Source organism: Vidua macroura, chromosome 6 (genome assembly GCF_024509145.1).
Source record: "Vidua macroura isolate BioBank_ID:100142 chromosome 6, ASM2450914v1, whole genome shotgun sequence".
NCBI lineage: Eukaryota > Metazoa > Chordata > Aves > Passeriformes > Viduidae > Vidua > Vidua macroura.
In genome coordinates this window covers 36,490,673-36,516,160 of record NC_071576.1, presented here as the reverse complement: position 1 = coordinate 36,516,160, position 25,488 = coordinate 36,490,673, and the positions used below count along the sequence as shown (strand labels likewise).

Here is a 25,488-nt window from a genome sequence, read left to right as displayed (position 1 = left end):
GAACATCATTCAAGCTGATGGCTGGCTATATCCTTTTAAAGTTCTGACAATCTTTGGTGAATCCTACATTGTTGACTTAAGATGCCACCACCCCTCTCTGTGTGCTCCCATACCTGCTGTCATGATTTCTGTAGAAATTATATTAATCAATGTATGCCAAGTACGACTCATCTGTTCAGTGACAGTTTGAAAATCTTGTGCTTAACCCATCTGAACTATTACACCTAATATATACAGTTTTTTCTACCAAGTTACTTGGACCTAATTCAAGGCAGACAGTTATGCACAACCCACTCTGCAGCACTGTACCTTTATCCTGGGAATAGCAGCACTGTAAGCCATGAGGGTAGGCTTTATTTAGTTACTTTCGTTTACTTAGCTCATCTGTGGTGGACTATGTAATGGGGTCAACACAATCTCCCTATTATTTAATTGTGACTGAATTAATATGAACAAAATGATCCAACCTCTCAGCTGAGACAGACTAAGGGCAGAATCTCACAGCTGTTTCCCACACCCTAAAATGCCCCAGTTATACTTGCAATAACTACAATCCAGAACAGGATGTTTCAAGTTCACTGCATTTCTGGGGTGGGATCATGCAATGCAAATGGGAAGTTGGCAGTATCTGAAATACTTCCCTCTTCCAGCCTCTCAGAACTCAGCAAATTAAACCTACACTAATGCTTGGCCAAAAGCACATTACACATCACAGGACAAATCTGATGCTTTGGAATTACGCATTCAACTAGAAACAGCTAAAATGAGAACATCTCTGACCCACAACTTCCTCAGATGGGGAATTCCAAGATGAAACTAGAACTTGCTGACAGCATAGGATATGTTGCATTTAAAGTAAATCAATGGAGAGAAGTTTTTCCTTGGACATGTAACTGCCATGCACAACTGCAAAACCTGATAGAAAAACCTCTGTACAGAAAAGAATGAATAATTAGATGAAGTTTGAATGAGTTACTGTGTTGAATTATACTGGGAAGAAGGCATACAAAACCTTAAATTCTGAATACATCTCTAATATCATCTGCCACTCATTTCCCACTGGAAAGGGGAAGGAAGTAACTTGGTCACTTTATAACAGGAAAATAATATCAGCCAGCCACTTAAACTGAAATTTCTAAATCCAAAAGTTATTAATTCTCAGCACTTGGAGTGCTGAGGGTTTTAGAAAAAGAAGTAGGAAACCACCATGGCAATGAAAGCAAACAGAATCACTCAGTACCACAGGTGGGACACACTGCTGGCATTTAGGGAAAAACAAACTCAATCAGCTCCCTCAAAGCAAGGCTGAGCTAACCTCAATAGGAAGCTGACAAGCTAAACATTCAACCCCAAAAAGTAAACAGTCTGCCCCAGAGTCAATTCCTCTTCCTCAAGTTACAGAATTTACCTGAAGGCAAATGCTTATTTCCTCCCAAATTACTAAATTTATCTGAAGGCAAACTGATTTTAAATGTAGCACATATAGAAGTACATCAATACCAAAACTATGGTAACTTGACAAATGAACATAAAAAGAATATTCTTGCTTTTAATACACCAAAATTCAGTTTGTAGGAAATGGAAAAATATTGTGATTAAGAGCTTTCTGAAGTAATTAGTTAAGTAACAAATGTAGCTATACACTGAAGGTTCATCTTCATAAGAAAAAAATAAAAAACCTCTTAATCTTCTCTGTTGTGAGGTTTCAAGATTCTGCAAGCAAGACACTTCATGCCACTGCAGCTAGTGGTCACTAAATCTTTCCTTAGAGTTGGAAAACTGAAAATAAAAATAACACTGATACAAATAAAAATAAAAATTTCACTGATGTTTAAGCATAACTGTATAGCATATGCCAACAAAAACAGGAAAGCAAAGGTAGTGGCTTCCTAAAAGTTGAGTCTTAAGAATGCAAACAAACAAAAAAAGCAGATTCTTCCCCTGCCTCAAGTTTACTTTAGTGAATACTCCCAGAGCATCATATTCCTTGTCAAATCCTCCAAAAAGAGATGAAGCAAAACTCAGAATACTACATTAATGTATTTTAACAGAATGGAATACAGGAAATGCAATCGTGACTAAAAAAACCCACCACTTATATGCAATGTTACAGCTGAAGCAAACTAAAAAAAAATTTAAAAACCAAATTATTTTAATTAAAGAGGTGTAAACTTCAATTCAGCCAACATTCATCTTGTGCTTGAGAAAAAAAAAAATGCTTAGAAAGGTAAGCATGACTTATTCCATAGTATTTTGTACTTCAGTTGGAGGGGAAAAAAATTATGTTGGCTATCTTTAATAAAGATCAATTTTACAAATGTTTTTCTCAAATTACCTAAGTTAAAGGTCTAGGTGACATTGTTATGGCAGATAACTGTCATTAGAGTCACCCTGCTTGACTTCACAGGCTCTTAAGTATGGGATGAGCTTCTAATCTTCAGTTTTTACCTTCAGTCACAGTAGCAAACTGCAGAGGAAACTACCGATAGCATCTAAGCCTTTGACCACAGTACACAAGTTTTATGGGGTTTAAATTGTCTAAATAAAGAGTTGGCTATTTCAGCTGTAGTCATCTCACTTTGCTGAGGCAAGAGCTCTCCCATTAGATGTTCAATTAATTCAGCAGTTTCTCCTCCAGATAAAAGTAAACCCCTATCTTCATTGCTAGCCCTCCCATGCCCCTTATATGAGTGAACAGTGCCTAACAGCCCATTAGTAGAAGATGGATTGTTACTTCTAATATTACAAATTATACTCTTTGTGCTTATCTAGCAGAGCTCAAGAAGAACACAAAAAAAATCTTGATGTAGGTGTTCATAATTTTTTAAAAAATGTTTTCAGGCACATCTTTTTCCTTTGTAGGCAGACTTTTTGCTACCAGTGCTCATTAAATGATGCAGAGTAGAAGACAAAAATTATAGAGGAGATTCTCAGGTTAGTTGGGTTGTGCCAGTTTTGGGTTTGTTTAGTTAACTAAATTATTCTAAGAGGATGTAACCTTCAAATTCATGTTTGTTCTATTTTCAAAGTAAACCTAGAAAGTCCTTCACAAGTTAATGAGAGTTCACCCCTGCCTGACAGACTGCAGGCTGAGGCACAATTTACATTCTTTTTGGGAAAAAAATAATTTCCTTATTTTCTTTAAGCTAATTATCTTAAAGCGAAACTACAATTACCATCATTCTGTTCCACCTCTTCTGTTTGTGGAGGACATGGAGAGCTCTGGAGTACAGAATTCACATTTAGTTCTGGGCCTTTTGGAGACATAGGTTCTCGCTTAACTTGTACTGAAGAGTCAGGAGTATGGGAAGGTGTACTGCCAGAAGACTGGAATGGTGATGGCACGGTTACAGGAACAGAAGCTCCTCGAGGAGGTACAGAGGAAGACAAAGTGTCCAACAGGGGCAGGAGGGAGCCTGAAGGAATTGAGTCAGCTGCCATCGGAGATTTGCTGTTTCGTCTCTCAGTTAGGGCACTACAGGAAAGTTGATCTGAGAGTTCAGAAGGTTCATATGCCTCTAATGGCAAAAGAAGAGATACATTAAAGAAACAAACAAATAAATAAATAACAGAACAAAAATATTTATATTTTACAATAAAATTTAGTGGTGCCAGGAGCTCATTTCTTGTGGACACAGTCAAGTAAGAGAAAACTTTGGAAAAAAGACACTAGAGGGAACTATCAAAACTGACAGTTCACACTTGATGATAAAGGCCTCATTTTGAAAATCTACAATTTTATTGTAACTTAAATGAGCAGATTCAAGTTAAACACAGTTTTTAAAAGATTCTGAGTTCAAAGAATATGAGAATAAACATTCCACTGTTGTAGCGCTATGGTATCCTGTACCTTGTAGCCCCTGCAAGATCTGGATTCTCTGACTTCTCAGTGTACTCATTTCCATAGTTATCTGCAAAACAGTTGTGGCTTATATCAGTCCCACTGATTTAACAGGCAGCTCTTCATGCTGCTAACTTCTGGTTCAGACAGTTTTCAAAGCCCACTGTTACCTGTTGCTTTAACACAAGGAACCGTTGAACCTCAACATAGGCAGCCTGCAGGGCAGCCCTCGCCTGCAAGAGGCTGCTGTCCACATTCTGCAGGGACTTGCTTAACTCTTCCTCCCTCAGAGAAATAGCCAACAACTGGTCTACCTGAGAACGTTCTGAAAAAGAAACAAAATGCAGAGTCTAATTGCACTGAACATTAAGATTACCTTACTTTAAGGTACATTAAATACATTAAGATACCTTACTTATGATATCACAACAAATAGTACCACCTCAGAATGGAAAAAATCCCATAAATTAGGTCAAGCATTCAAGCATTGATAATTATACAAGCTAAAAAGGAGTATTTATGGACAGGACTAGCCACATCTACATGGATGAAGGGCAAAGTCAAGTATTCTTCTTTAAGGAATCTCAGCCTTGACTCTAGCAATTAATTCTATCATGGCTTTGCCAGCACTGATTTAGTTAAATAAATGAAGTAATTCTCTTTCACAAAGATCTTTTCTTGAAGTACATGTATACAAGAAGTACAAATATACACCTGCCATTAATGTAATCAAAAAGGCAAAGGCAAATTTAAGCTAAACAAGGTTTAAATTATCCAGTGAATGCAAAAGCCAAGGAAAAGTTGTTTTGGAGAAAAGGAACCCAATGATTAAAAAAAGTTTACTACTCAAGATGATTTGGGGCCATGAGACTGACATTTGCCATCTCTTGGGAAAGAGTCTCTGGCCACTGTACTCAGTAAAAGATCCTCCTATACCTCCTATAGACTTCTGGCGTTACAGAGATTGTCCAAACAAATTTCCATTTGGGCACTGCTTAATTGCGTTCTGGTTATAGTCTCCTTTAGCAAATTTAATACAATAACAATCATGTTAAAACAAAGTAATGGGGAAGAGATTTTACTAAGTAGAATGTGTTATTAGTCTCTATGACAGACACTAGTCATTGAAGAAAGAGGCTGACAAAATCCCCTACCTTTTCAAGTAGTGAAATATTCATTGCCACAGAAGAGTCATATTATTGCCCTACATTACAAACAACTCTTAATATAAATAAATAATGAAAAAAAGATAAATGGTACATTTGAAAGCCATCTTCAGAGCCCAAAGCTCCTAGCAATGGTTTAGTTAACAAAGAAAATATTCTGCCTGATGGTTTAGTTAACAAAGAAAATATTCTGCCTGAAACACAATGGTTGGATGATGCATTTTGAGACATGGTGATGAGGATGTTTTAGGCATGTTTGAGAAAGATCTGTCTAATGCCAGAACAAGAGTTTTCTTTCGTCAGGAGCATGAAGGAAAAAGGCATTCCACACTCATTTCCACTAAGGACATTAAAAAAGTAGAAAGTATTGCCAGAGATGTCAAAAACAGAACAGAAACCAAATTAAGCAGAGTACAATTTTTCTGGTGAGACCACCCAGAATTAGAAAGGGAAAGCTGCATGGCAAATTAGAAGGAAGTTAACTGGGGACTTCTCCCTTAAGAACTTCCATCCAAAGAGGATGGAACAAACCTCACTACCCTGTAGAGGGGGAAAACAAAGGTCCCATCTGTACAATCAGGAATATGAACTGCAGGCAGAAAGGATGCACATACCCTTCTCTCAGAAATAACTTATGACAAATTAAAATAAAGGTCTTCAGAGAAGAATGTATTGCAGATTTATGAGCAGTCCACATTACAAACTTCAGTAAAAGCCCAAGAAGCAGCATAGTAACACGAAGGAACTACTACTTCAGCCAAGTCAAAATTCTACTGGGTGTTTATAGCCTCTACACTACATGCACACATGTATGATGTGCATCACTCACCTTTTTTACTTTTGATTTTTCTTCTTTTATTCTTTCTTTCTAGACTAGGGATTTCAGGAGAAGATCCCTCCTGCAAGTAAAATCATCCATTAAAAAGTAACAAGAATAATTTTGCCTCAAGAAGCCGAACATCCATCATCTTTTCAATCATTATTGTAGGCACAGAGAAGAATCCATAATTTGCTTGCACATTCTTGTACAACTCATCATTCGCTCTGCTCTTAAAAGAGGGAGGACAGCAGTGCCATGTTTTCATCTCAACTAAGAAATATTAAATAAGCCAACAGCCACCTTCTTCCTCAGATGTTTAAGATTGCACTTGAATCAGAGTTTCTGCTCTACAGTTTTAGTTGAAAGTGTAAAGGATTAAACAATGAGGAATTAGAATTATTGCTTTCTGCAAAACTATTTTGTGAAATTGATCAACAAGATTTTTTGAACCTTTGGATAAGTCTAAAACCAGACTATGAAACAAATTCAGATTTAAGAATATCATTTTAGGCATGTAATTTTTAAAAAATATTTTTATTTCCTTGCTTAACCATAAACTCAGAAACATCTAAGGAAAACAAATTTCTACTACAGGCTAGCTTCCATTTAAATTGTGTTGTGAAACACCAAGATTCTTGCCACAAAACCTAGTACTTCCACAGAAATATTTTAACAGCTCTTGTTCATCAACATAGTATGCCAGGTACCAAATCAAATAAAGAGTATTTGTCATTCCTACTAATTAAAAAAAAAACTAGCAAAAGTCCTGCATTATGAAAGCAGAAATTTAAAGTAAATTAAGTGAAACAAAAAATTAACTTGATGCTATAAATGTACAAGACTATCAGATGGGGAAAGTCCTCCCTGCACAGATCATTCCAAAGCTGAATCACCACTGACAGGGAAAGAACCTTTTCAGCACATCAAAGTTGGACAGAATTGCACACTTACTCCAGTTGCTCTTCGCTTCTTGCCAATTCCTTGGCTGTCATTCTGTTCAGTACCAGATGTGCAGCTACTGTCTGTAGCTGCATCTATGTTATTAGACACTGCAAAAAGTGAAGCACTATTTGAAGATGGACTATTTTCTTCTGAGATCTCTAATACATTTTCTTTTTCAAGAAGAGGTGTTCTCTTCTCTGGGCTCTCCTGGTCTTGTTCTGTGCAGCCTGCAATCTCAGAGGTGGCTTGTAGGCTGTGACTTCTTCTGCTAGCCTCAGTTCTTTCAGACATAAAAGGTGACAAAGCAAGAGGTGGTCTCCCCTCTTTCTGATCAGCCTCAATGTCAGTGCTTGCCTCATATCCAGATGTTATATGATGTGGGTGGCTGGCTGCAATTACTTGTCTTTGCCCACTTTCTTTAATTTTGGCTTGTTCGCTGAGAAAGCTATAAGCAGAAGGATTTCTGTCTGCTATGACACTGCTTTCAGAAAAGCTACGTTTTCTGGCTGAGCCAGACACTAAGGAAATCCCCTCCCACTGGAATCCTTCTAGAGCAGTCGGATCAGATTCTTCACTGAGTTCTAGACCCTCTTGCTCATTTTGAACAAGAGGCACCATTTCTATGCCAAACCTTTAACAAGATAAAAAGAAAAATAAATAAACAAGTTACAAGCCTGCTACACATAGAGAAAAGCCTCCCCCTTCCCCAAATGTACATTACTACTTTAAGCAGTAGGTTTAATCCCATTACATTGGTATTCTGTGCTTTCTATCTCACCTGGCAATGGAACATCTCCTGTGTATCACATAACCAGACTTAGTGGCTAAGAACTGGCAGCATGATTTTCAAGTCAGAAATCATGTTATTATAAATTATTCCCAAGCAAGGTTGGAATAATAAAATGTGACATTTTTTCCAGACACTTCAAATTCTTCAGGTTTAAAGCAAGTTTTAAAAATGCAGTATTGTATAATTGCTTCCTTAAATACAAAAGCAAACTGTGTATCAGAATAAAATATTAACAAATGAAGAGTGAGCATTTACACTGCTTGCAGCACTGCAAGCATTTCTTGTAGTCCTTAAAAAATGAGGAAATAGGCAACTGTCATAGCATTGTTCCCATCCTGATTGCATTTTTACATTCTTCCATTACTAGAACTTCAAAAGAAACTACATTGTTACCATCCACATTCAATATTAAATCAACATTATGAACTGATCAGAATATTTTCTGAGCAGATTAATTTTACTTATCTATGGACAGACATTCGTTCATAGTATCAATCAATAAAATCTCTGCATTATTTTCAAAAAAATTGCATAATTTTCAAAAACTCTGCAAAATATCATGGCATAGCAAGCTTAATTAATTAATTAATATTAATTATTATTATTATTATAGGATTTTGGAGTTCATTTCAGATATGGGAAAAAACAACCCTCCTCCCTTCAGCATGCCCTGAGAGGCATGGTTAGATCGGAAAGGTACCAACCTTGGTAAACCTTTGCCAAGTTCCTGTTTCTTCTTGGTTACCTGCTGGATGACCTGATCCCAGTTAACATTTCGCCGGGAAGCACTAAGAATCTGCCTGAGGGTAGGTTTAAGCCCCGACTCCTTCTCCGTCTCACTTCTCCGAAGGCAATTCACATTCCGAATGCGACGTGCGTTATTGAGATTGGGCTCTGGGAGATGTGTCCCGACTTTGCTCTTCAGACTGATATGCCGTGTCAAGTCTCTTTGCAGAGAAGCAGGCAGGCCAAGTTTGCTTAAATCTGGAAGAAGGAGGCCTACTGACTGGCTTCCTCCTTTTTGAAGCTCATTATCGGAAGGATTTTCAAAACCTTCCATTTCAAATTGATCACGTGATTTGACACACTCTTCATTCCCTTCTCTGTCCTGGGAGGTTTTCAAGCCCACATGCAAACGGTCCTGACTGCTTGATGAAGAAACTCTGGATTCTATCTGAAATGTATAATCTTTTAGCTCAGCAGAAGCAATACTTGAAGCAGATGGCTTTTTATTATCTTCCTTTTCAGAAGTGGTATTTTTACCTTCAGGAATATCACAGGGTAAAGAAGAATCCAACTTTTCAACTTTTGCTTCTAACTTCTCACTTCCCATTAAATCATCACCACTCATATCTAATGAATCTAGTCTGGACTCCTTTGGCACTGCTTTCCCAGTTTCTTCCCTATTCTGGTCACTTGTATCTTTGCAAGAGCTTAAAGGAGCATTTTGCAAGGAATAGTTGGACTGAATACCTTTGGGATTTTGTTCTGCTTCAGTTAAGTTATTAATAGGCTCTCCAAGATTGCTACCCAGCACATCTTTGTTGTCTTGTAAGTTACCAACACAAGCACTGTGCAGCTTTGATGAATAAGAGGAGAAACTGTTTGTTTCCAAGTTCACTGCATTCAAATGATTCTGCTCTTCACCACTAGTTGAGGATAACAGAAGCCTGACATTTTTTAAGAGACTGTTTGTGTCTTGCTTTATCAAGGATAACTTCATATCTGTGATATTCAGAAGAGGGGATTTCAGTGACGGCATCCTATTACTTCTGCCATCATCTTTGTCAGGCTTTTCACCACTGGAAGAGTCTTTCATAACCTTGCAAGAATCCAGGTGATCTGAGGTTCCATTAGAAGGGGAAGACGCTTCATGGTTTTTAAGTTTTGAAAGGCTAACATTGGCTTCACAAGTTTTTCCTTTCATTGGTGAATCAGTAAGAGGTGTAAATACAGAACCCATTTTATCAGAAGTTTTCGAAACATTATCTTCAGACCATGGTTGCTGCTCTGCAGTTTTCTGGGATGGGTAGGGAGTCCAGCGATATGTTTTATCTCTGGAAGGACTAACACTTTTTCCACTGGCTCTTGAATTTTTGCTTTCTGGTTGTTTCAATGTACTAAAATCCAATGCCCCCTCAGCAGCAAGCTCATCACTAGTAAAATCCAGACGGTCACCCCTGTTTTTTCTATTTCTATATGGCAGAACATTGCCTTTCTCTGGCCGCTGCCATGCACACCGTTCCTGACTGTATATACTTGGCTCTGATGAATATGAATCTCCTGAGCTTCCGAAATTCCAGCCATTTGCACCATGAGTACTTGGTTTCCAGTTTCCTCCATAACTCTTGGAATTCCAGCTAGAAAAATGACCCGTTTCTTCTGAGTGCCAAGTAGAATTTCTTTCCCTGGCACCATGATGCCAATTTGATGCTCCTCCTCTCCGCCCACTTAGATGCCAAACATTTCCAGAATAGCCACAGTTATGTCGATTTGAATGGTTTCCCGAAACATTCTGGTGCCACCCAGAGCGCCCCCTTGCACCACCTGAATGTCTGTTTATATTAAGGTTCCTCTGAGAGTGTGAAAATTTGCTTTGTCTAGGACTAACATAATCATCCTTTTCCCATTTCCAGTCCCTTTGTGATGCATTATGATGATGCCACGACGACTGATCATAAGCTTCTCTTTCTTTGTAAGCAGCTCTTTCTTCTCGCCTTCTCTGTGATCTCCTATCATCACATTCTAATTCTTGGTTTGCACAACTTGGTTCAGTTTGCCTACAAAAGAATTGAGAAAAGCCTAAATTCTGATGCTATTCTACTAAAATCCAACAGTCCACAAGCTTCATGAATTTTATTTGCACTGGGAAGAAAATATTTTTTAAAATTATTTATTATAAGAAGAAACAGATACTTTTTTCGCAGCTTTGCTTTTTAAGCTTCAGTAATATTTGACTTTCAAAACTGAACCTTTACTTAAACGTGATAATTTCAAAATTTCTCTCACAAGAATAAATTATTTAATTCAATAGACTGATTCTCAAATACTTTTCTCTAACTTGAAAGATAATATTCCTTTATATTTACTATTGGACTAATAATAAACTAATAAAATTAAAGCTACTTTATGTTATAGAATCTTTGTAATTTGATCTATCTTAATAGACAGAAAACTCAATAGTGAGATAATTATTTTTTCTGCTGGTGTAACTAGAGTGAACTGATAGAAAACAGAGGAAACTTAGGCTGAAAACCCCATTATTATCCTTACTGGAGGGAACAATTGACATGACTGCTCCATTTATAAAGGTTAAGTTAAAACACAGATGTAAAACATGCACAGAAGATGCACCTCAGATACGAAAGTAATTTGTCTTCTTTTAATCAAGAAACTGGAACAGTCCACAGCATGCAGTCCTGAGTCTGTACCAGCCTCCCAGCAGCACTGCTGACTGCCCTTTGGATAGCACTTGTGCTTGGCAACTTATCACAAACACGTGGCAAACTATCACATGTACATTTAAAGATAAATGCTCCTTTAACAGCTACAGCTATTCCAGGGTCAGCAGTCTAAACATTCTAAATACTTATCCTACCAAATGAGGAGTTTTCATTAAAAGTATTTTCCGGGAACTGGTCACAAAAATACATCCATTATAGATCCCTGAACAAGAAAGACAGTAAACTTTCACACTACTACTCAAAAACAATTGATTTGAGTAAACTGAACATTTATATTGTATCACCCTTTATGCTTTTGATACATTCCAGTTCTGCTAAAAGTTTCACTAATAACTACTCTCTACTGGAAAACAGTCTACTGTGCAAAATAATCTGAGCTCTAAGACAAGAATTCAAAAAAAATATCTAAATGATACAGTAATTTCTAAGAGCTGACTCAACTAGATTATGATCTAATGGAAATAATTTTGCTGAATTAGTAACTTAATCCTTGTACCTTCTGGTTTTCCCCCTCTCCAAACCAGAACCCAGCAGACAGAGATTTTCTACAGTTCTAGTTGCCTCAGAACAACACTGCACTGACAGTATTACTCCTTTTCCATAAAACAGAAAGTGACATTATTGCTACCTACATTAACCAGTATGAAAATATTACCATTGCACAGTGCAGGGACACACTAGTATGACAGAATGATGCCAAAACCTAACTCTCCAAATATTTCAACATCTGGAATCACTGATTCAAATTTCTAGCCACAGAACGCAAGAGCTTCTTTTAAAAATTATATGCCACTTTAGTACCATCACCATGCCATAAATCGATTCAAATAATATATTCCCAACTGGAACATCACACAAGTAAGGCATATGTGCAGACTTTCATGTAAAATAAAAAATACTTATTACTTTCTGCAGCCTTCTATTTCACAGCGAGCCACTGGAACTACGTTTAGCTAATGGTAAGCAGCAAGATACAACAGGTAAGAAATTTCATTCAAGGACTAGGGGATTTCAGTGTGACATTTACAGAATAATCCAATTCATTTTATAAAAAAACATGCTCAGCAGCAGTTTCTTAAATGCCAGGTTCCTACAGACAACCTCCACCATAAACAATATTAGCACTACTGTCCATTTATTAAGCCTTCAGTTAAAAAGGTATCAAATATTAAAATAAAAACATTAGGGTTCTCAAAACACACGACTGTTTTTACCCATAATGGAGAATTATTGTATTTCCGTACTAGTAGTAGAGGAACAGGACAAGACATTCAGCAGAGTCACGTTTACAGGTTGAAACTATGATATCCACACAGGTCTCTTAGATTGCTCTCACAACTACACTAGCTACAGGCAGTTTACATTTTGTGAGCACCTAAACCTTAGGAGTACATCCTCATTGTATTAAAAGCAATTCTATGATCCAAGTGGAGAAAGGAAAACTCACCGGTTCCGTTCCTTCTTTTGCTTGATTAGTTGAATGAGTTCTTTGTCAAGGTCTTCTTCTTCTGCCTTTTCTTTCTCTTCCTCTCTTCTGTCATGGGCATTAACGTTGTCTTTGTGCAGCTGACTGGAGATGTGCTTGGCATATGCTGACAAACCCACCAGCGTCACCCTGCACACCCGGCATTCATGGCTGCTATCCCTAGGAAGAGAGGCAGAGGGTGGACTTTCAACTCTGCCAACTGGCATGGCAGGTAGCTCTGGTCTTACTTTGTTTCCTCTGAATGTGTCTGAGTTCAAGGCAACTAGGCTTTGCTCAGTATATTTATTTGAATTCTCTGGATTTTTCTTCCAAGGTTTTGTTTTTTGATGGTCAGTTTTTACAAGATTTTTTTCCAACAATCAAGAGGTAAAAGACTTGGTAATAAAGCTACATTAAGTGGGAGGAGGAATTCTTCTTGAATTGTTGTACTCAAAATCTATTCAGAGGAAACATAGTGAGCGAGGAGGCAGAATGAAAGGCTTCCAGAGCTAGCAGGAGCTCTGGAGTCCATCCATGCTGCCAGCTGCACTGGGGAAGCCTGGTGACAGCTTCTACATTTAATCCTCGCCTTGAGCCTTCCCCCCAGTGAAATTTAGAAAAGGGAGGAGGCAGTACATGGATACAGCCAATCCTGATACAACATAACCTAAACTGGGACAGCTGAGACTGCTGCCTGGAATCCAAAGACTCCACAGCACAGTGAGTGATGGGAGGGTGTCTTCAGTTCACTGTACTTTATTTGGTTCAAGTGTGCATGAGGTCTGCTTTCTACTTTAGAGGACTTATCTCAAAAAATATAGAAATAATTTCAGCTAGAGAAAGTTAACAGCTGTACCAGACAAATGGCTTTACTCATATTACTGAATTAAGGCTACAAGACTTTATTTTTTTTTCTTTTTAATAAATTCAGATTTCTAAAACCACAACATTTGTTCTTCTGACAAAGCCTTCCAACAATTCAGTGTTAAAGAAGTACATTATTAACTTCCTAAACAAGGAAAATATGTTCACCGGATTAAAAAAAAAAAGCAGAAAAAAATTAATTAGAGTATAGTCCACTGCAAATAACTCAGCAGGACCAAGACAGGATTCACTGACTGCCTCCACAGTGCTTCTTTCAATTCTGCCAGTTAATTCATAAAAGTAGACTGTATATCCCCATGGAGCACTTGACACAAAGGTCTTAGAACAGAAGCATTACAATACAACACACAGTTCATGACTAGTGTCAAGAAAATGGGATCCATAAAGGAAAAAGACAAAAATTCATCCTTGTCTTTTTAGTGAACAGTTAAAAAAAATGAGAGAAAGATCAAAAGATGTTCATCCACTCAAGGTATTAAGGCAACATTCTCATCAGAGTGGTTATTCAAGTGTCAGCAGCTATGTTTTATTTATCCTGGATATCAGCGGTTTTTCCTGCTAACATAGTTGAGATATTTAATCAATGCAGTCATTCAGACACACCTAGAGACGGCTTTATTTTAAACAGCTTAAGTATTAAAAATCAGAATTTTTATGTTTAATTATTCTGTATGTTGCAGCCTAATTGATTTCAGATTAAATATTAAGATAAATTTCATTTATGGTTTCAGTAGCTTCCAAATTTAGCCTGTATTTTCGAGAACTAAGTGTACTTAATTTCATACACTTCACACTTGCTAATAAATATTCAAAGCCCATATCCTATATATTGTACTTAGGGCTCTATTATTAATGCAATAAAGGTAACCAAAACAGCATATTTTACAAATGTTGTTGGAAGAATCCTCTTCACACTCATAAACAGCACAGCTGTGCATAGCTAATAACTTATTTTTAACTTGGGTCATCACACAAGGCAAACTGTAAATAGAAAGTTGGCTTTTCACTGAAAAAGATGTTCTTTTTACATAATGTTCCACTTCACTCCTAAGGACTCTCAATGAGAAGCACACCCCAGTGGGTCTAATGTGGTAGTAATTAGGTTTTAAAGAACAATCTACATCCTTTATAAGACCCATGTTTCAATTATTTCATAAAACTTTTACCATCCTCATTTATAGACTGACTAACTAAATGCAAAGTTTTATTTATTTTGGACAAATCCAGTGAGGTAACAGCTCGACTGAGGATAAAGAACTTGTTTCTATCACTTCTCACTTGCTTGAGTAATTTGAGTTACTAATTACAAAGCTGTGGTTCTTGTACCAACTGACAGTCTGAAAAGACAAGACTTCTTTGACCTGCTGTTAATCTATACGAGCCTAAAGTAAAAGACAACACTTTTTTTTCTTTATGAACAACTAAGCAGTATTTTGATATTCCACACACTTTAATGGTATTATCATCTGTTATACAATTCAGCCACACTCATGAGGCTGTTGCTTGTGCTTCACATTTTCTTCTTGAAGTACATGGTTGTAAAAGACTCCTAAGAAACTTCTAATTAAATTTAAATGGGAGGAAGAAGGGGCACAAGAGAGAGAACAAGGCTGCTGCTGCACAGTGAAAAATTAAGTTCATTATTTTGAGAACAAGCATCTTCCGTGCATTCTTCTGAAAGAGTAATACAGATAGTTACATTAGTTATAAAAAAGTGTAATGATGATGAAAGAATTTTAACTTAACATCAGACCTATGGAAATGGAAAATTAAAAATTGTCCAATCATTTGCAAGCCACTGCAGATACAATATATAACTTCTAGAAATTAGTGTTACAGAGCCATAACTAAATTAAAAAAAAAAAAAACTCCAGAAATAAGATGTCAAAATAAGTGAAATTTCAGAATCATTGTCAGAAGAAGACAGTCCAGAACAGAAGTGCTCCACAAGTTAGCTGACCAGAAGCCAAAAGTCATTTTCTAGTGCAGAGAGCATTCTGGTTTTTTTCCCTAGGTATAAGATAGATGCCCCACACCCCAAAGAGCGGAAAGAGGATGACATTTAGTCCTTTAAAAGGTGTTTAAAACAGATTTGTCATTTGTTAAAGTTTCTGCTGCAAGATGATTAAAAAATAATTTGTAGATCAAATATTCAAGTATTTGACAGTATCTGATCTCTGTGGCTACCTCAAAATGAATACACCAGAAATCACTTTAAAGTGTACTCTGGCTGCAACCTAATTCCCTATTATTAGGATCATATTTGAATATCCCTTAACTCCTCCCTTCTACTTTCCAAATGTTTCAAATAAAACAAGGAAACCTTAAAGGAAACACCATCCAGCATGGTTAGGTCTCCTAATCAAGCAATTGGACCATAGTGGTCAATGACAATCACTCAAGCAGATACCATTCTCACAGTGCTTTAAAAGAGCAACAAATGTTTTTATATCTCTGAAAACTTACAAAAACCCCAAAAAATTTAAAAAGAAAAATACCACTGTTCCTAATTCTGACAAAGGCAGAAAACTAGTGCTTGCAAAACAAAAACCCACAAACATGAAACTGCCAAGAATGAAGTAACTTTATTTCACTGCAGTCAAAGCAATGCAGGTGAGCTTTCTTCCACATTGTTTGCCTCCTGAGTTTCTGACATCACGAAAACATGTTCATTGCCAGCTGTACAATAAGGCATGCTACTAAAGTGAAGCATAAAAATAAACTGTGCAATTCAGCTTGCATGGGAAATAGGTCAGGAGTCCTTCCAGAAAGTGACATACAAAATGGCACAGGAAGGAATGATGCAAGATTGTTCTCATACCTTCCCTTCAGGTTTTCCAGTTCTCTGTGGTGAAGCATGCTTCTCATGTGTTCTTCCATCTCCTTCAACATGTGGAAAAAAAATAATAGGTCAAAACAAAACAAAACTGTGTATCATGTCTAAAAAGCTCATTTTTGTGAATTCTCCTGCCTTGCACAAGGGTGTACTCTACTCCTGCAGGGCTGTAGCAGTTACCATTCCTGTTTCTGTGACAATGAAAGCACAAGCAGGCACACCTGCAGGAAGTTATACTACCTTTCCCAAGAATAACACACGTGAGTCATTAAAACTCAACACAATGGAAGCAGAATTTCAGGAGAAAGTCATAAAACAGTCTATGTAGCAAAGTTTATTAGACTGATTTTTGACAAATCACTGTTGAAAATAATTTTAATTAATAGTCTCATTAATACCACTCTTCAGAATCACAGTACTTAAAACAGTTTCCCTGTGTAATCTGAGCAGTTTCTCTGCATTTGTATTATAAAACAGCTGTAAATGCATCATCATATACTATTTTACTTGGCTAGACACTTCAGAAACTGAGATGTACATATCAGTTTGTTGTTTACAACAGCCCTGATTCACGAACTGCAGTATTGTTATAATTATTTACTATTGAAAAGGAGCTGCCAGAAGAGAGAGAACATTCATCACTCAGCAAAAGGAAGCAGTCCAGATGATTTAACTTTCCTTTGATGTTTGACCTAAAGTGTTCAGAAATCTTCAAAGACCAGATACTAATCACTATGCTCTTTAGCCCTTGAAATCCTATCTGCAAAGGGAAAGGAACATCTTCCACCTTGAAGAGCTGTGTGAATTAAAATGCTGGCACATTTGCCATATCTCCACATGCCCTGTGGCTAAACAACACATGAAGGTCCATTATGAAACTCTCCGTTTCAATGCAGACTTTGCATAAATACACAGCACACCAAACTGACACATTAATGACGGACACCAAACTGACACATTAATGAAAACACATGCTGTGTTACACAATTCCATTTTGTTCTTCTATATGGAAACACAGACCTTCCAAAAGGAATCTATAAAATTGTGTATTACAGTACTCTTCCCATATCACAATTTACAGCCAAATTAAGTGACTGCTTTTCACTTTAGTATCTTTATAAAATAATATAAAAAACCTCAAAGACTTCACTATTTTTAACATTCAGAATCAAGCATGCTGCACAGCTCACTTCAAGAAAGATACTCCAAAGCACATACAAATATATTCTTTGATTCGAGATAGGGCAATATATTCCTGGTAAAGGGAAATTGTACTTTGTACAATTTTAAAATGAAAGCATTTCTCATTCATAGTTCATACTAATATCTACTGATACACGTCAAACATTAACTATTTACCTTTTTTGAGTTGTACACAATGTGACATAGTGCACATTTTCGTTGCTGAACCATGCTTATTACTCTGGAAATATCTCATCCCATACCTGCAAACAAAAACAATTTAAAAATAACTAACATTCAGTATTACTTGTTTCATTAATCTATTTTACTAAATAAAGTAAGCAAAGTTACTGTTCATGAAAACTAGCTGAGCTTAAGAGAAAACATGCTTCTCATGCATAGTCGATACTCTTCAAAAAAAGACAAAGTAGTTTTGAACAGCCATCCAAAACATCTAGAATAAAAAGTAGCTTTCCCTTTCTTTCATTTTGTTCCTTGTCATCCAAGACATGGTACTCATTCAACAGAGATCTGTAGGAATCCTCTCAGCTACTCAAATCAGATTAACAAAACACTTTTCAACTAGGATGATGACAGGGAGATAAGGAATTGGGAAAACCAAGCAAGACAAACTCAGATCTTTATTTTAGTACACAGGGCTGCTCAAGGAAGATATTTAAGGCCCTAGGAAAATGAAACAGAGGCCATTTATGATATCAAAGACCACTAGTCTTCAAGTTCCGTGGATCTATTTACTCACCATAAAATAAAAACTGAATTGATTTAAATTCAGTATTTTTCTCATTAGCCTTGGCAAGAACTACACATATCCATGTACTTAAATACTCAATTTAGACAGCATTTTAACACTAATCTACTGAAGACTTGCATATATGCAAGCAAAACAAACAAAAGCAGCAGCAGGTGAAATAAAATGTCATATGTATTTTATCCTAATGTTTAACTCATAAGGAGTGCAATGAAATTAGAGCCTAGGTTATAATGCAAAACCAGATATGTCTGTTTAACTAACAGGGTACAATCTTTACACTTTTCTTTCTCTTAAAACACACTAAAATGCATAATGATTGAGCATTATTGTTATTTTTTATTGATTTGGCAGAGGCAGTTCCTCACTCTAAATTGGAAACAAATGTATTTTTCTAATATTCATCATTTTTGTATCCGCACAGAAAAATACAAATCCTTTCAAGTTTTGCTATCTTACATTAGGCAACTTCAGAGCTAACTTAGCTAATAGCATCAAACTTAACCTGCAAGAACCTTCTTCAAGAACTCTTCTCCACTACTGATGCTACAATGTTAACTCAAGTTATTCAACATCAACCTTCTTTATCATCAGCATCAAAATCTCCAAATCTGGTACTGACTAGAAGCTGTGAGCAAAGGGCAGGAATAGGATTTTTACCAAACCCACATTACCTAGAGTTAAAACAGCTCTGATATTCAGTTGTTCTGTCCAACTGTAAAAAAAATCAGGAAGTAAAACCACAACCCTTTAAGTCCAAAACGTAGTTCTTTGACAAGTAACTCTTTCCCTAAAGATCTGCATGTCCATTTACACATAAGGTACCAGCATCTGTCATGGCTAAAGGGAATGAAACTGAGAGCTGCAATAGCACTTTCACATTAGACAACAGAGAAAGAGTTTTCTCCCTAAAAAAAATCCACATCATCATACTAAAACAAACACATTTAAAACACAACAGGAGATTCAGTCATGTCATGTTCCCTAATCACCATTCTTGATCTCCCTGAGATACCTGATAGTGTTTAAATATGCAGTTTTTAGCTTCATCACATGGGCACCTGATACATATGAACCATCAGTAGCAGCTGTTTATTTTGACACATAAGCCCCAACAAAGGTATAAGATTATCCAAAACTTTGCCAGCCTGCATATAAATTTATATGGTATCAGTAATGTCCATGCAAAAGCACCTACCTTCATGGAAGGTCAGCATATAGAAACACTATCTTTTGGAACAAGTTCATTTGAAAGCATTTATAAAGATCATAACTTGTTTTTAAACATATTTAAACTGAGACAGCAGTTAAGGAAAGTTTAAGCTAATACGAGTAGAGACAGAAAATAAGATATTGCAGACTCCTGATTCTCTAGTGAGTTATTAGGTGAGTATAGTAGCACATCATCAATATTCTGTTTATACACAGATCTGTGCAGCTGCAACAGATCTAAAGGGATTATTAATGATCATACACAAGTGACAAGTGTTTAGATGCCTATCCAACATAGTACAGCTGGTTTAATGCAATTAATATGGAAGTACTCATGGAAAGCGAGGCTGCTAATCCTTGCACCAATTTCAGACACTTCCTTTTGCATTAAAATTTTCTGTACACCCCCAACATTCTTCACTGGCACTACTTTGTAGTTCAGCGGAGTAATATCCTACATGTGCTCAAAATCTCATTCAAGATTACCCAAGTATTTAGAGAATTCGTTCTGCACTGGGCTGAAAGCAGCATGGGACTTAAATCAGGAAAAGCAGGCCAGTTAGCACGGAACATTAAAACGCTTCCACCAGCAGAGCTACCATTACACCTGTTTTGGCTAATTAAAACATATAGTAACTATACACGATTACAGGAAGAGTTTTCGGCAAACTGCCCAATCAGCTGGGCATTACTTATGACAGAGTACTAAAAATACTAATAGAATTCAAATGCTATTGGATGTCACTATGAAAAGGGAAACTTTCAACTCTACAGAGAGAAGCCCTCAGTGACTTGGACTCAGAAATGAAGAGATTCAGTAGATGTTACAGGGACTGGGAGAACATAGACACACATTCTATTTCCAGATCACCTCTTGACTTACTGGCTTACACAGATATAAACCACTTCCCATCACCCTTAGCTTTCTCCCAAATGCTACTAAAACTATAAACACTGTGGATCACTTTAATTAAGTACTTCAATGTTACTGTAAAATAACTTCTACAAAGTATTTTGAATAACATGATAAATCAAAAGTATTTCCTCAGTCACTATGCAAAATCAGCAAGAATCAGACATCTTTTGAGCCATGTAGTCACTGCTATTCATCTCATCATATACTGGTCTCCTTAATCTCAAAACTTCCATTCTTCATGAAGAAACTTCAGAAACAGAGCTCTCTCTAGATAAATGCAGGCACATTTGAATTCTTAAAAAAACTCTACATACTTTAAACTTGAACAACCTTCAAGCTTTTATCAGCTTTAACACCTTGTGCTTTTGAAATCATCAACTTGCTGTATAACACAGAAAATTACTTTTTATGGGACTTGAGTAGGAAGATGAGCTAGTCTAAAAAATTAGCAAACTGAAAGCAAAGATAAGGTTTTGCCAAAAAGACCCCACCATCATATAAAAAGAAGAACACATGTTAAGAGCAGAATGTAAAGCCTTTGAAACAAATATTACAACAACTTTCTATTTTGAGAGAATGTAACTGTTCAATGGGTCATTTTTCATTTGTTTGTTTTAAAGGGAAGGGATGCGTTTTACAACTAGGGGATATAAACACAACTTGCCCATAGTCTGCACCTGTACAGAGTTTAGAAACACCACAGAGCTTTAATTAAATTAAGAAAGACTGCTACAGAGATTTTGGAGAATCCTTCTCACAAATAAAAATAATCTACAAAGAAAATTAGGCATTAGACTACTTCCTGCTACAACAGCCATTTGTCCACAGTTATTCAACCTTAACAGATAACATACATTAAAAATGTACATCAAGATTAAATCTGCTACAGATTAGTGGCTGAACACTCTGACTATATAAAGCCACAAGTGCCATGGAGTGGGGTGCGCAGCCTGGCATTCCAGCTGCCTAGAAATCCTCAGAAGGCTTCAAAGAGATCAGCAGCACTGGCCGGTCTAAAGGCCTGCCTAAATGCTGCATGTCCCTACAGAGAGCAGTGGAAACTCAACACTTGAGAACAGGAGGCTACAAATTCACCGTGCAGAATGTTCTGCAGCAACATGCTCAGCTCCTTGCAGAGATGTCATTCCTAGTGCCTCAGTGACTTCTCTCCTGCAGCAACCAATTGCACACACATCAGCTGAACTGTAAAATAGTAATAGTAATAATACAGAGCCCTGTGCTCTAATTTCATCACCTCCAGCAGAATTTACATGGAATAAAGCACCATCGTTCATAGATTATCTTCCCTTCCACGATTCATTGCCCCTCAAGCATATGAATTTACCATGCGTCCCCGCTAGACCATAACTTCTACCAATTACCTTAACCCTCCTTCTGGGCACATGTGTGAGGCACTAACTTTCCTTCTGAGATGCTGATCTGTGCAACCTAACCCAGGCAACAAACAAAAACTTAAGGACTTACTAAAGTTAAGTCATGACTAACAGCATGATGCTCCCCTAGCATACTGTCAGGCACTGTACAAACTACTTTGTAGTTGGTTTCTTATTTTCACAGGGCAAAGGAGAAAACTATATTACACTCCAGAAGTTAAAATACTTGTACCAGAAGTAAAGCTTTTAAAGTAAATTTCTCCGTGCTTTCCAAGATTTAATTGTATCCATGTGACAATCTAAGGGTAGTCTAGACCCCTGAGCACTGAAGCAGCACCACTACACAGTAAATGTTATAATTGGGCAGACAAGTGCTCAACTGTTTTGACATCAAACCAGGAAAGAAGTCACAGATCAAAGTTCTTTAAGCTCCTGTTAAAAGCAATAAAATTTACTTCACTACCTGGCTTAGAAAACATCTAGCAGAAACTGAGTGCTATCTCATAAGTATGGCTAGGATTTTTACAACATACAGGGAAAGTCCGCAGGAGATAAGGGCACCACAGAGAAATATCTTAAACAGACTAACACAGGCACAGAACACGTGGCAGGAACACAGAGTTTTCACTGATTTCTGTTTTTATTTCATGTAAGTTTCAGAACAGGCACAGACCAGAAGAACATATACACTTTAAGCCATAACCAAATTATACATAAGCAATGCTAATAGTTTTCTAATATACAAAGTAAGTTTTCCTTGCTGTAAATCAAGTTGATCATTTCTCTCTAGTGAAACTAAATGCCTTCTTTCTATCTTTCTCATGAGAGCTTTTCACACACCAGAAGATTCAGGAATATATTCTGTCCAAGCTGGAATGAAGAACTGTAGAGCATTATTGCTGTATGCTATCACTTAGAACACCTAAAATCCACATACCTGGAAAGCTTCTGTTTTCTCCCATACTCCCTATTTGTTTAAGGTATATGCAAGTTTTGTTTTCTTCAGATGTTCTCCTCAAACATCACATTTCCTGAACTTATTAAAATAGCTATTCCCCTTTCCAAACTGCCCAAAGCACTTTAAAAGGATTGTTCAAAACCAGATGTAGTACTTCAGCTAACACCCCTATAAGCACCCTTAGGAGAAGGGAGTTGTCTGTGTATCCCTACTACTACTACAGCCTCAAACACAATTCATAATGACTGAGACAAAGTCTTACTAAGAAGCAACATAGTGATCCACAAGATGTGGGAAAAACAACCCAATTAAATTTTAGGTTTAAATATTAAAGTCTAATAATTTAAATATTACTGTGACTTACAAAATAATTCACATCAGCTTATTCTGGTAACCTTGACGCACTTTATAAAGGGTCTTCACTTTACAGAACCTTGTAAGAATGACAGAAATACCCAACACTTAATTTTACACTTATTTCTGTAACTTTAAGTTGTATCATTCTTTTCCCCTTCCTAGGCTATTTAAGCCCATCATATCCTTCCCAGGTATTCACATGATGTCTCTTTCACTCATAATAAGTTAAGAACAAGGATCAAAAGCCACATCAAAACAGACTACTCTATATATCCTATCTACTGCAGTTCCACAGAAACAGGTACCTAGCCTTGTCAAAATAACTCAGACTCCCCAAGAAAGATCTGGATAGACACAAGACAGCAAGCAGGGAGAGCATTCAGTAAGTAATTGGGCGTCTTCTATTTATAGTGTCATTAGAGAGTATGAAGAATCACTGGAGGGTGATTTGAAGCACTCAAACCAAGGTACTCAAGTCACTCTTCAGTATAAACAGCTTTCATGCCAAGAAAATTCAAGTTAAGGATCTCAAATATTAAGATAGTAGTCATTAATGACCAGGTAATAGAAATACAGGGCTCTGCCTACATTATTAAATCTCTGTAATGTAGTTTGTCCCAGGGCTGAACACCAGCAGCTCTACCAGAATAGGATCAAAATGTAAAATAGTCTGGGACTTGATGAAAGAAACTAAAAACCCTTACATTATAAGTATAAAACACAACTTTATAAAAACAAAGAAGTTACTTGTAAGGCATAGTATCCTCTTGCTTTGCTAGGATCAGCTTGAGTCAGATAACACCTCAAATCTTATGACACCATCTGGTGGCAGAGTTCATAGAGGAGGATTACCAGATGTTAAAAAAAAACTTTAACATTTTAAATCTGATTCTGAACAAATTTAAATTTTATTCTGGATATCTTACTAACTTTTTTCTTTACAAGACAAGGTAGAAAGAAAATTGATAGAAAAATATTTCATTTTACCTGGATACTACAAGTTGTATCTCTGTACACAATTTAGGTACGCATTTAGAGGATAGTGACTGCTGTTAATCTGCACTGGATTCACAGTCCTGCAGGAATTAAGATGTCTTTAGCTGACATCTCTTCACATATGTGACATTTTTGAACATAGGGAATAGAAGCTACCTGAAGTTTGCTCACAGTGACCAAATGGACTTAGGTAACATGCAAACATAATTTGGGTAAAACCGATGTCTTGTTCCAAACTGAAAATGCCAGAGTATAGCACCTATTTAGCTAACTTTACATACAAAAATCAGTCATTAGTGGAACACACAAAGTAGTGCAAGTGCAGCTGCCTTTTACTGCCAGTTCAGCTGAAGTCAAGCAAGGACTTTAAAAAAAAACCAAAACACAACTCAGTTCTTTTTAACAGGAGCTACTTCAGGATAGGAATCTATTTTCCAAGGTAAAAAGTTAAAGAGACACATTGCATTGGCCCTTAGAGCCTGCAGTAGTAATCCCAAATACTACAATGCTAATGGGAATAAGCTTCTAAATGTCAGCAAAGCTATTAATCAAATTTTTGGAAGGTTTAAGTGTTTGGGGATTTTTTTAGGCCAGGATCTGTCAGTTCAGCAAAACAGCCAATATGTTAAATGCAGTAATTCAATTTTAACTGAAAGAAGTAGCAAATAACTGAAGAACAGCAATAAGCAACAGAGATATTGAACATGCAAGCCTGGAAACTCATGTTGAAAACAAAGTCCATAAATTCTCAATTCTCTTCTCTCTCAGGACACACCACCTCAGAACCTATCTGTTCTTTAAAGCTGTACTTCATCAGGTGTAGAAGGGAAGGTGAAAAGGAAAGGTTTTTATTTGCATGAGAAGATTATTGCCAAACCTCCATCAACAAAGTATACTGAAGCATGAACTTTATAACCATCAATGAAGTATACTGAAGCATGAACTTTAATCATTTATGCCATTTATATCCAATGTTTCATAAACTTTTACAAATTGACATTCATATGCACCCCTGAGTAGTTCTTAATATAAGTTTGGATTTAAACTACCCTGTGTGCAATGATGAATGATTACTTTCAAACACCTCATATTTAATCATACTATTATGACTTGTTTCACGCTGTCAGTCCCACTCCTTTTAAGTTACCAGATATTTATCACTAAACTCATACATGCTTTCGCTACAACACATTTTTAGATATTTGCTTATGAGGAAGGCAGCTGAGCAACTCTGTAGTCAGTCACACTTCATCCCCAGAAACACTTCTGGCAAGTATAAAGAGGCAGCAGGGCAGCTACACACCTGGGACAGAGTCCTTCGCCCTAACGAAGCTGTTCTACAGCAGGGCATCAAAGCATTAGGGAATGCTCACAAGGCAAAGCGAAGCGCATGCCCGCCCCAAGGCGAGATGCCCGCTGCCGCAGCCCCTCCCGGCCGGGCTCGCCCTGCTGCCCTCCACAGGTCGCCCACTCCGCCAGAGCCGGAGCAACCCAC

At 37.0% G+C, this 25,488-nt stretch overlaps 1 protein-coding gene across 1 annotated transcript in view; it reads right to left on the bottom strand.

Annotated features, from left to right (window-relative positions):
- The window catches only part of ZNF106 (zinc finger protein 106), a 40,772-nt gene that overhangs the window by 15,077 nt on the left and 207 nt on the right, over positions 1-25,488 (bottom strand). The window contains exons 2-10 of the mRNA XM_053981003.1: positions 17,569-17,654; positions 16,195-16,256; positions 12,471-12,668; positions 8,264-10,339; positions 6,779-7,400; positions 5,837-5,906; positions 4,012-4,166; positions 3,851-3,911; positions 3,177-3,518 (exon numbers count right to left, since the gene is read on the bottom strand). Coding sequence (XP_053836978.1) covers positions 3,177-3,518; positions 3,851-3,911; positions 4,012-4,166; positions 5,837-5,906; positions 6,779-7,400; positions 8,264-10,339; positions 12,471-12,668; positions 16,195-16,256; positions 17,569-17,622 — 3,640 coding nt within the window. The 5' untranslated portion in view covers positions 17,623-17,654. The remainder of the gene's footprint in view (positions 1-3,176; positions 3,519-3,850; positions 3,912-4,011; positions 4,167-5,836; positions 5,907-6,778; positions 7,401-8,263; positions 10,340-12,470; positions 12,669-16,194; positions 16,257-17,568; positions 17,655-25,488) is intronic.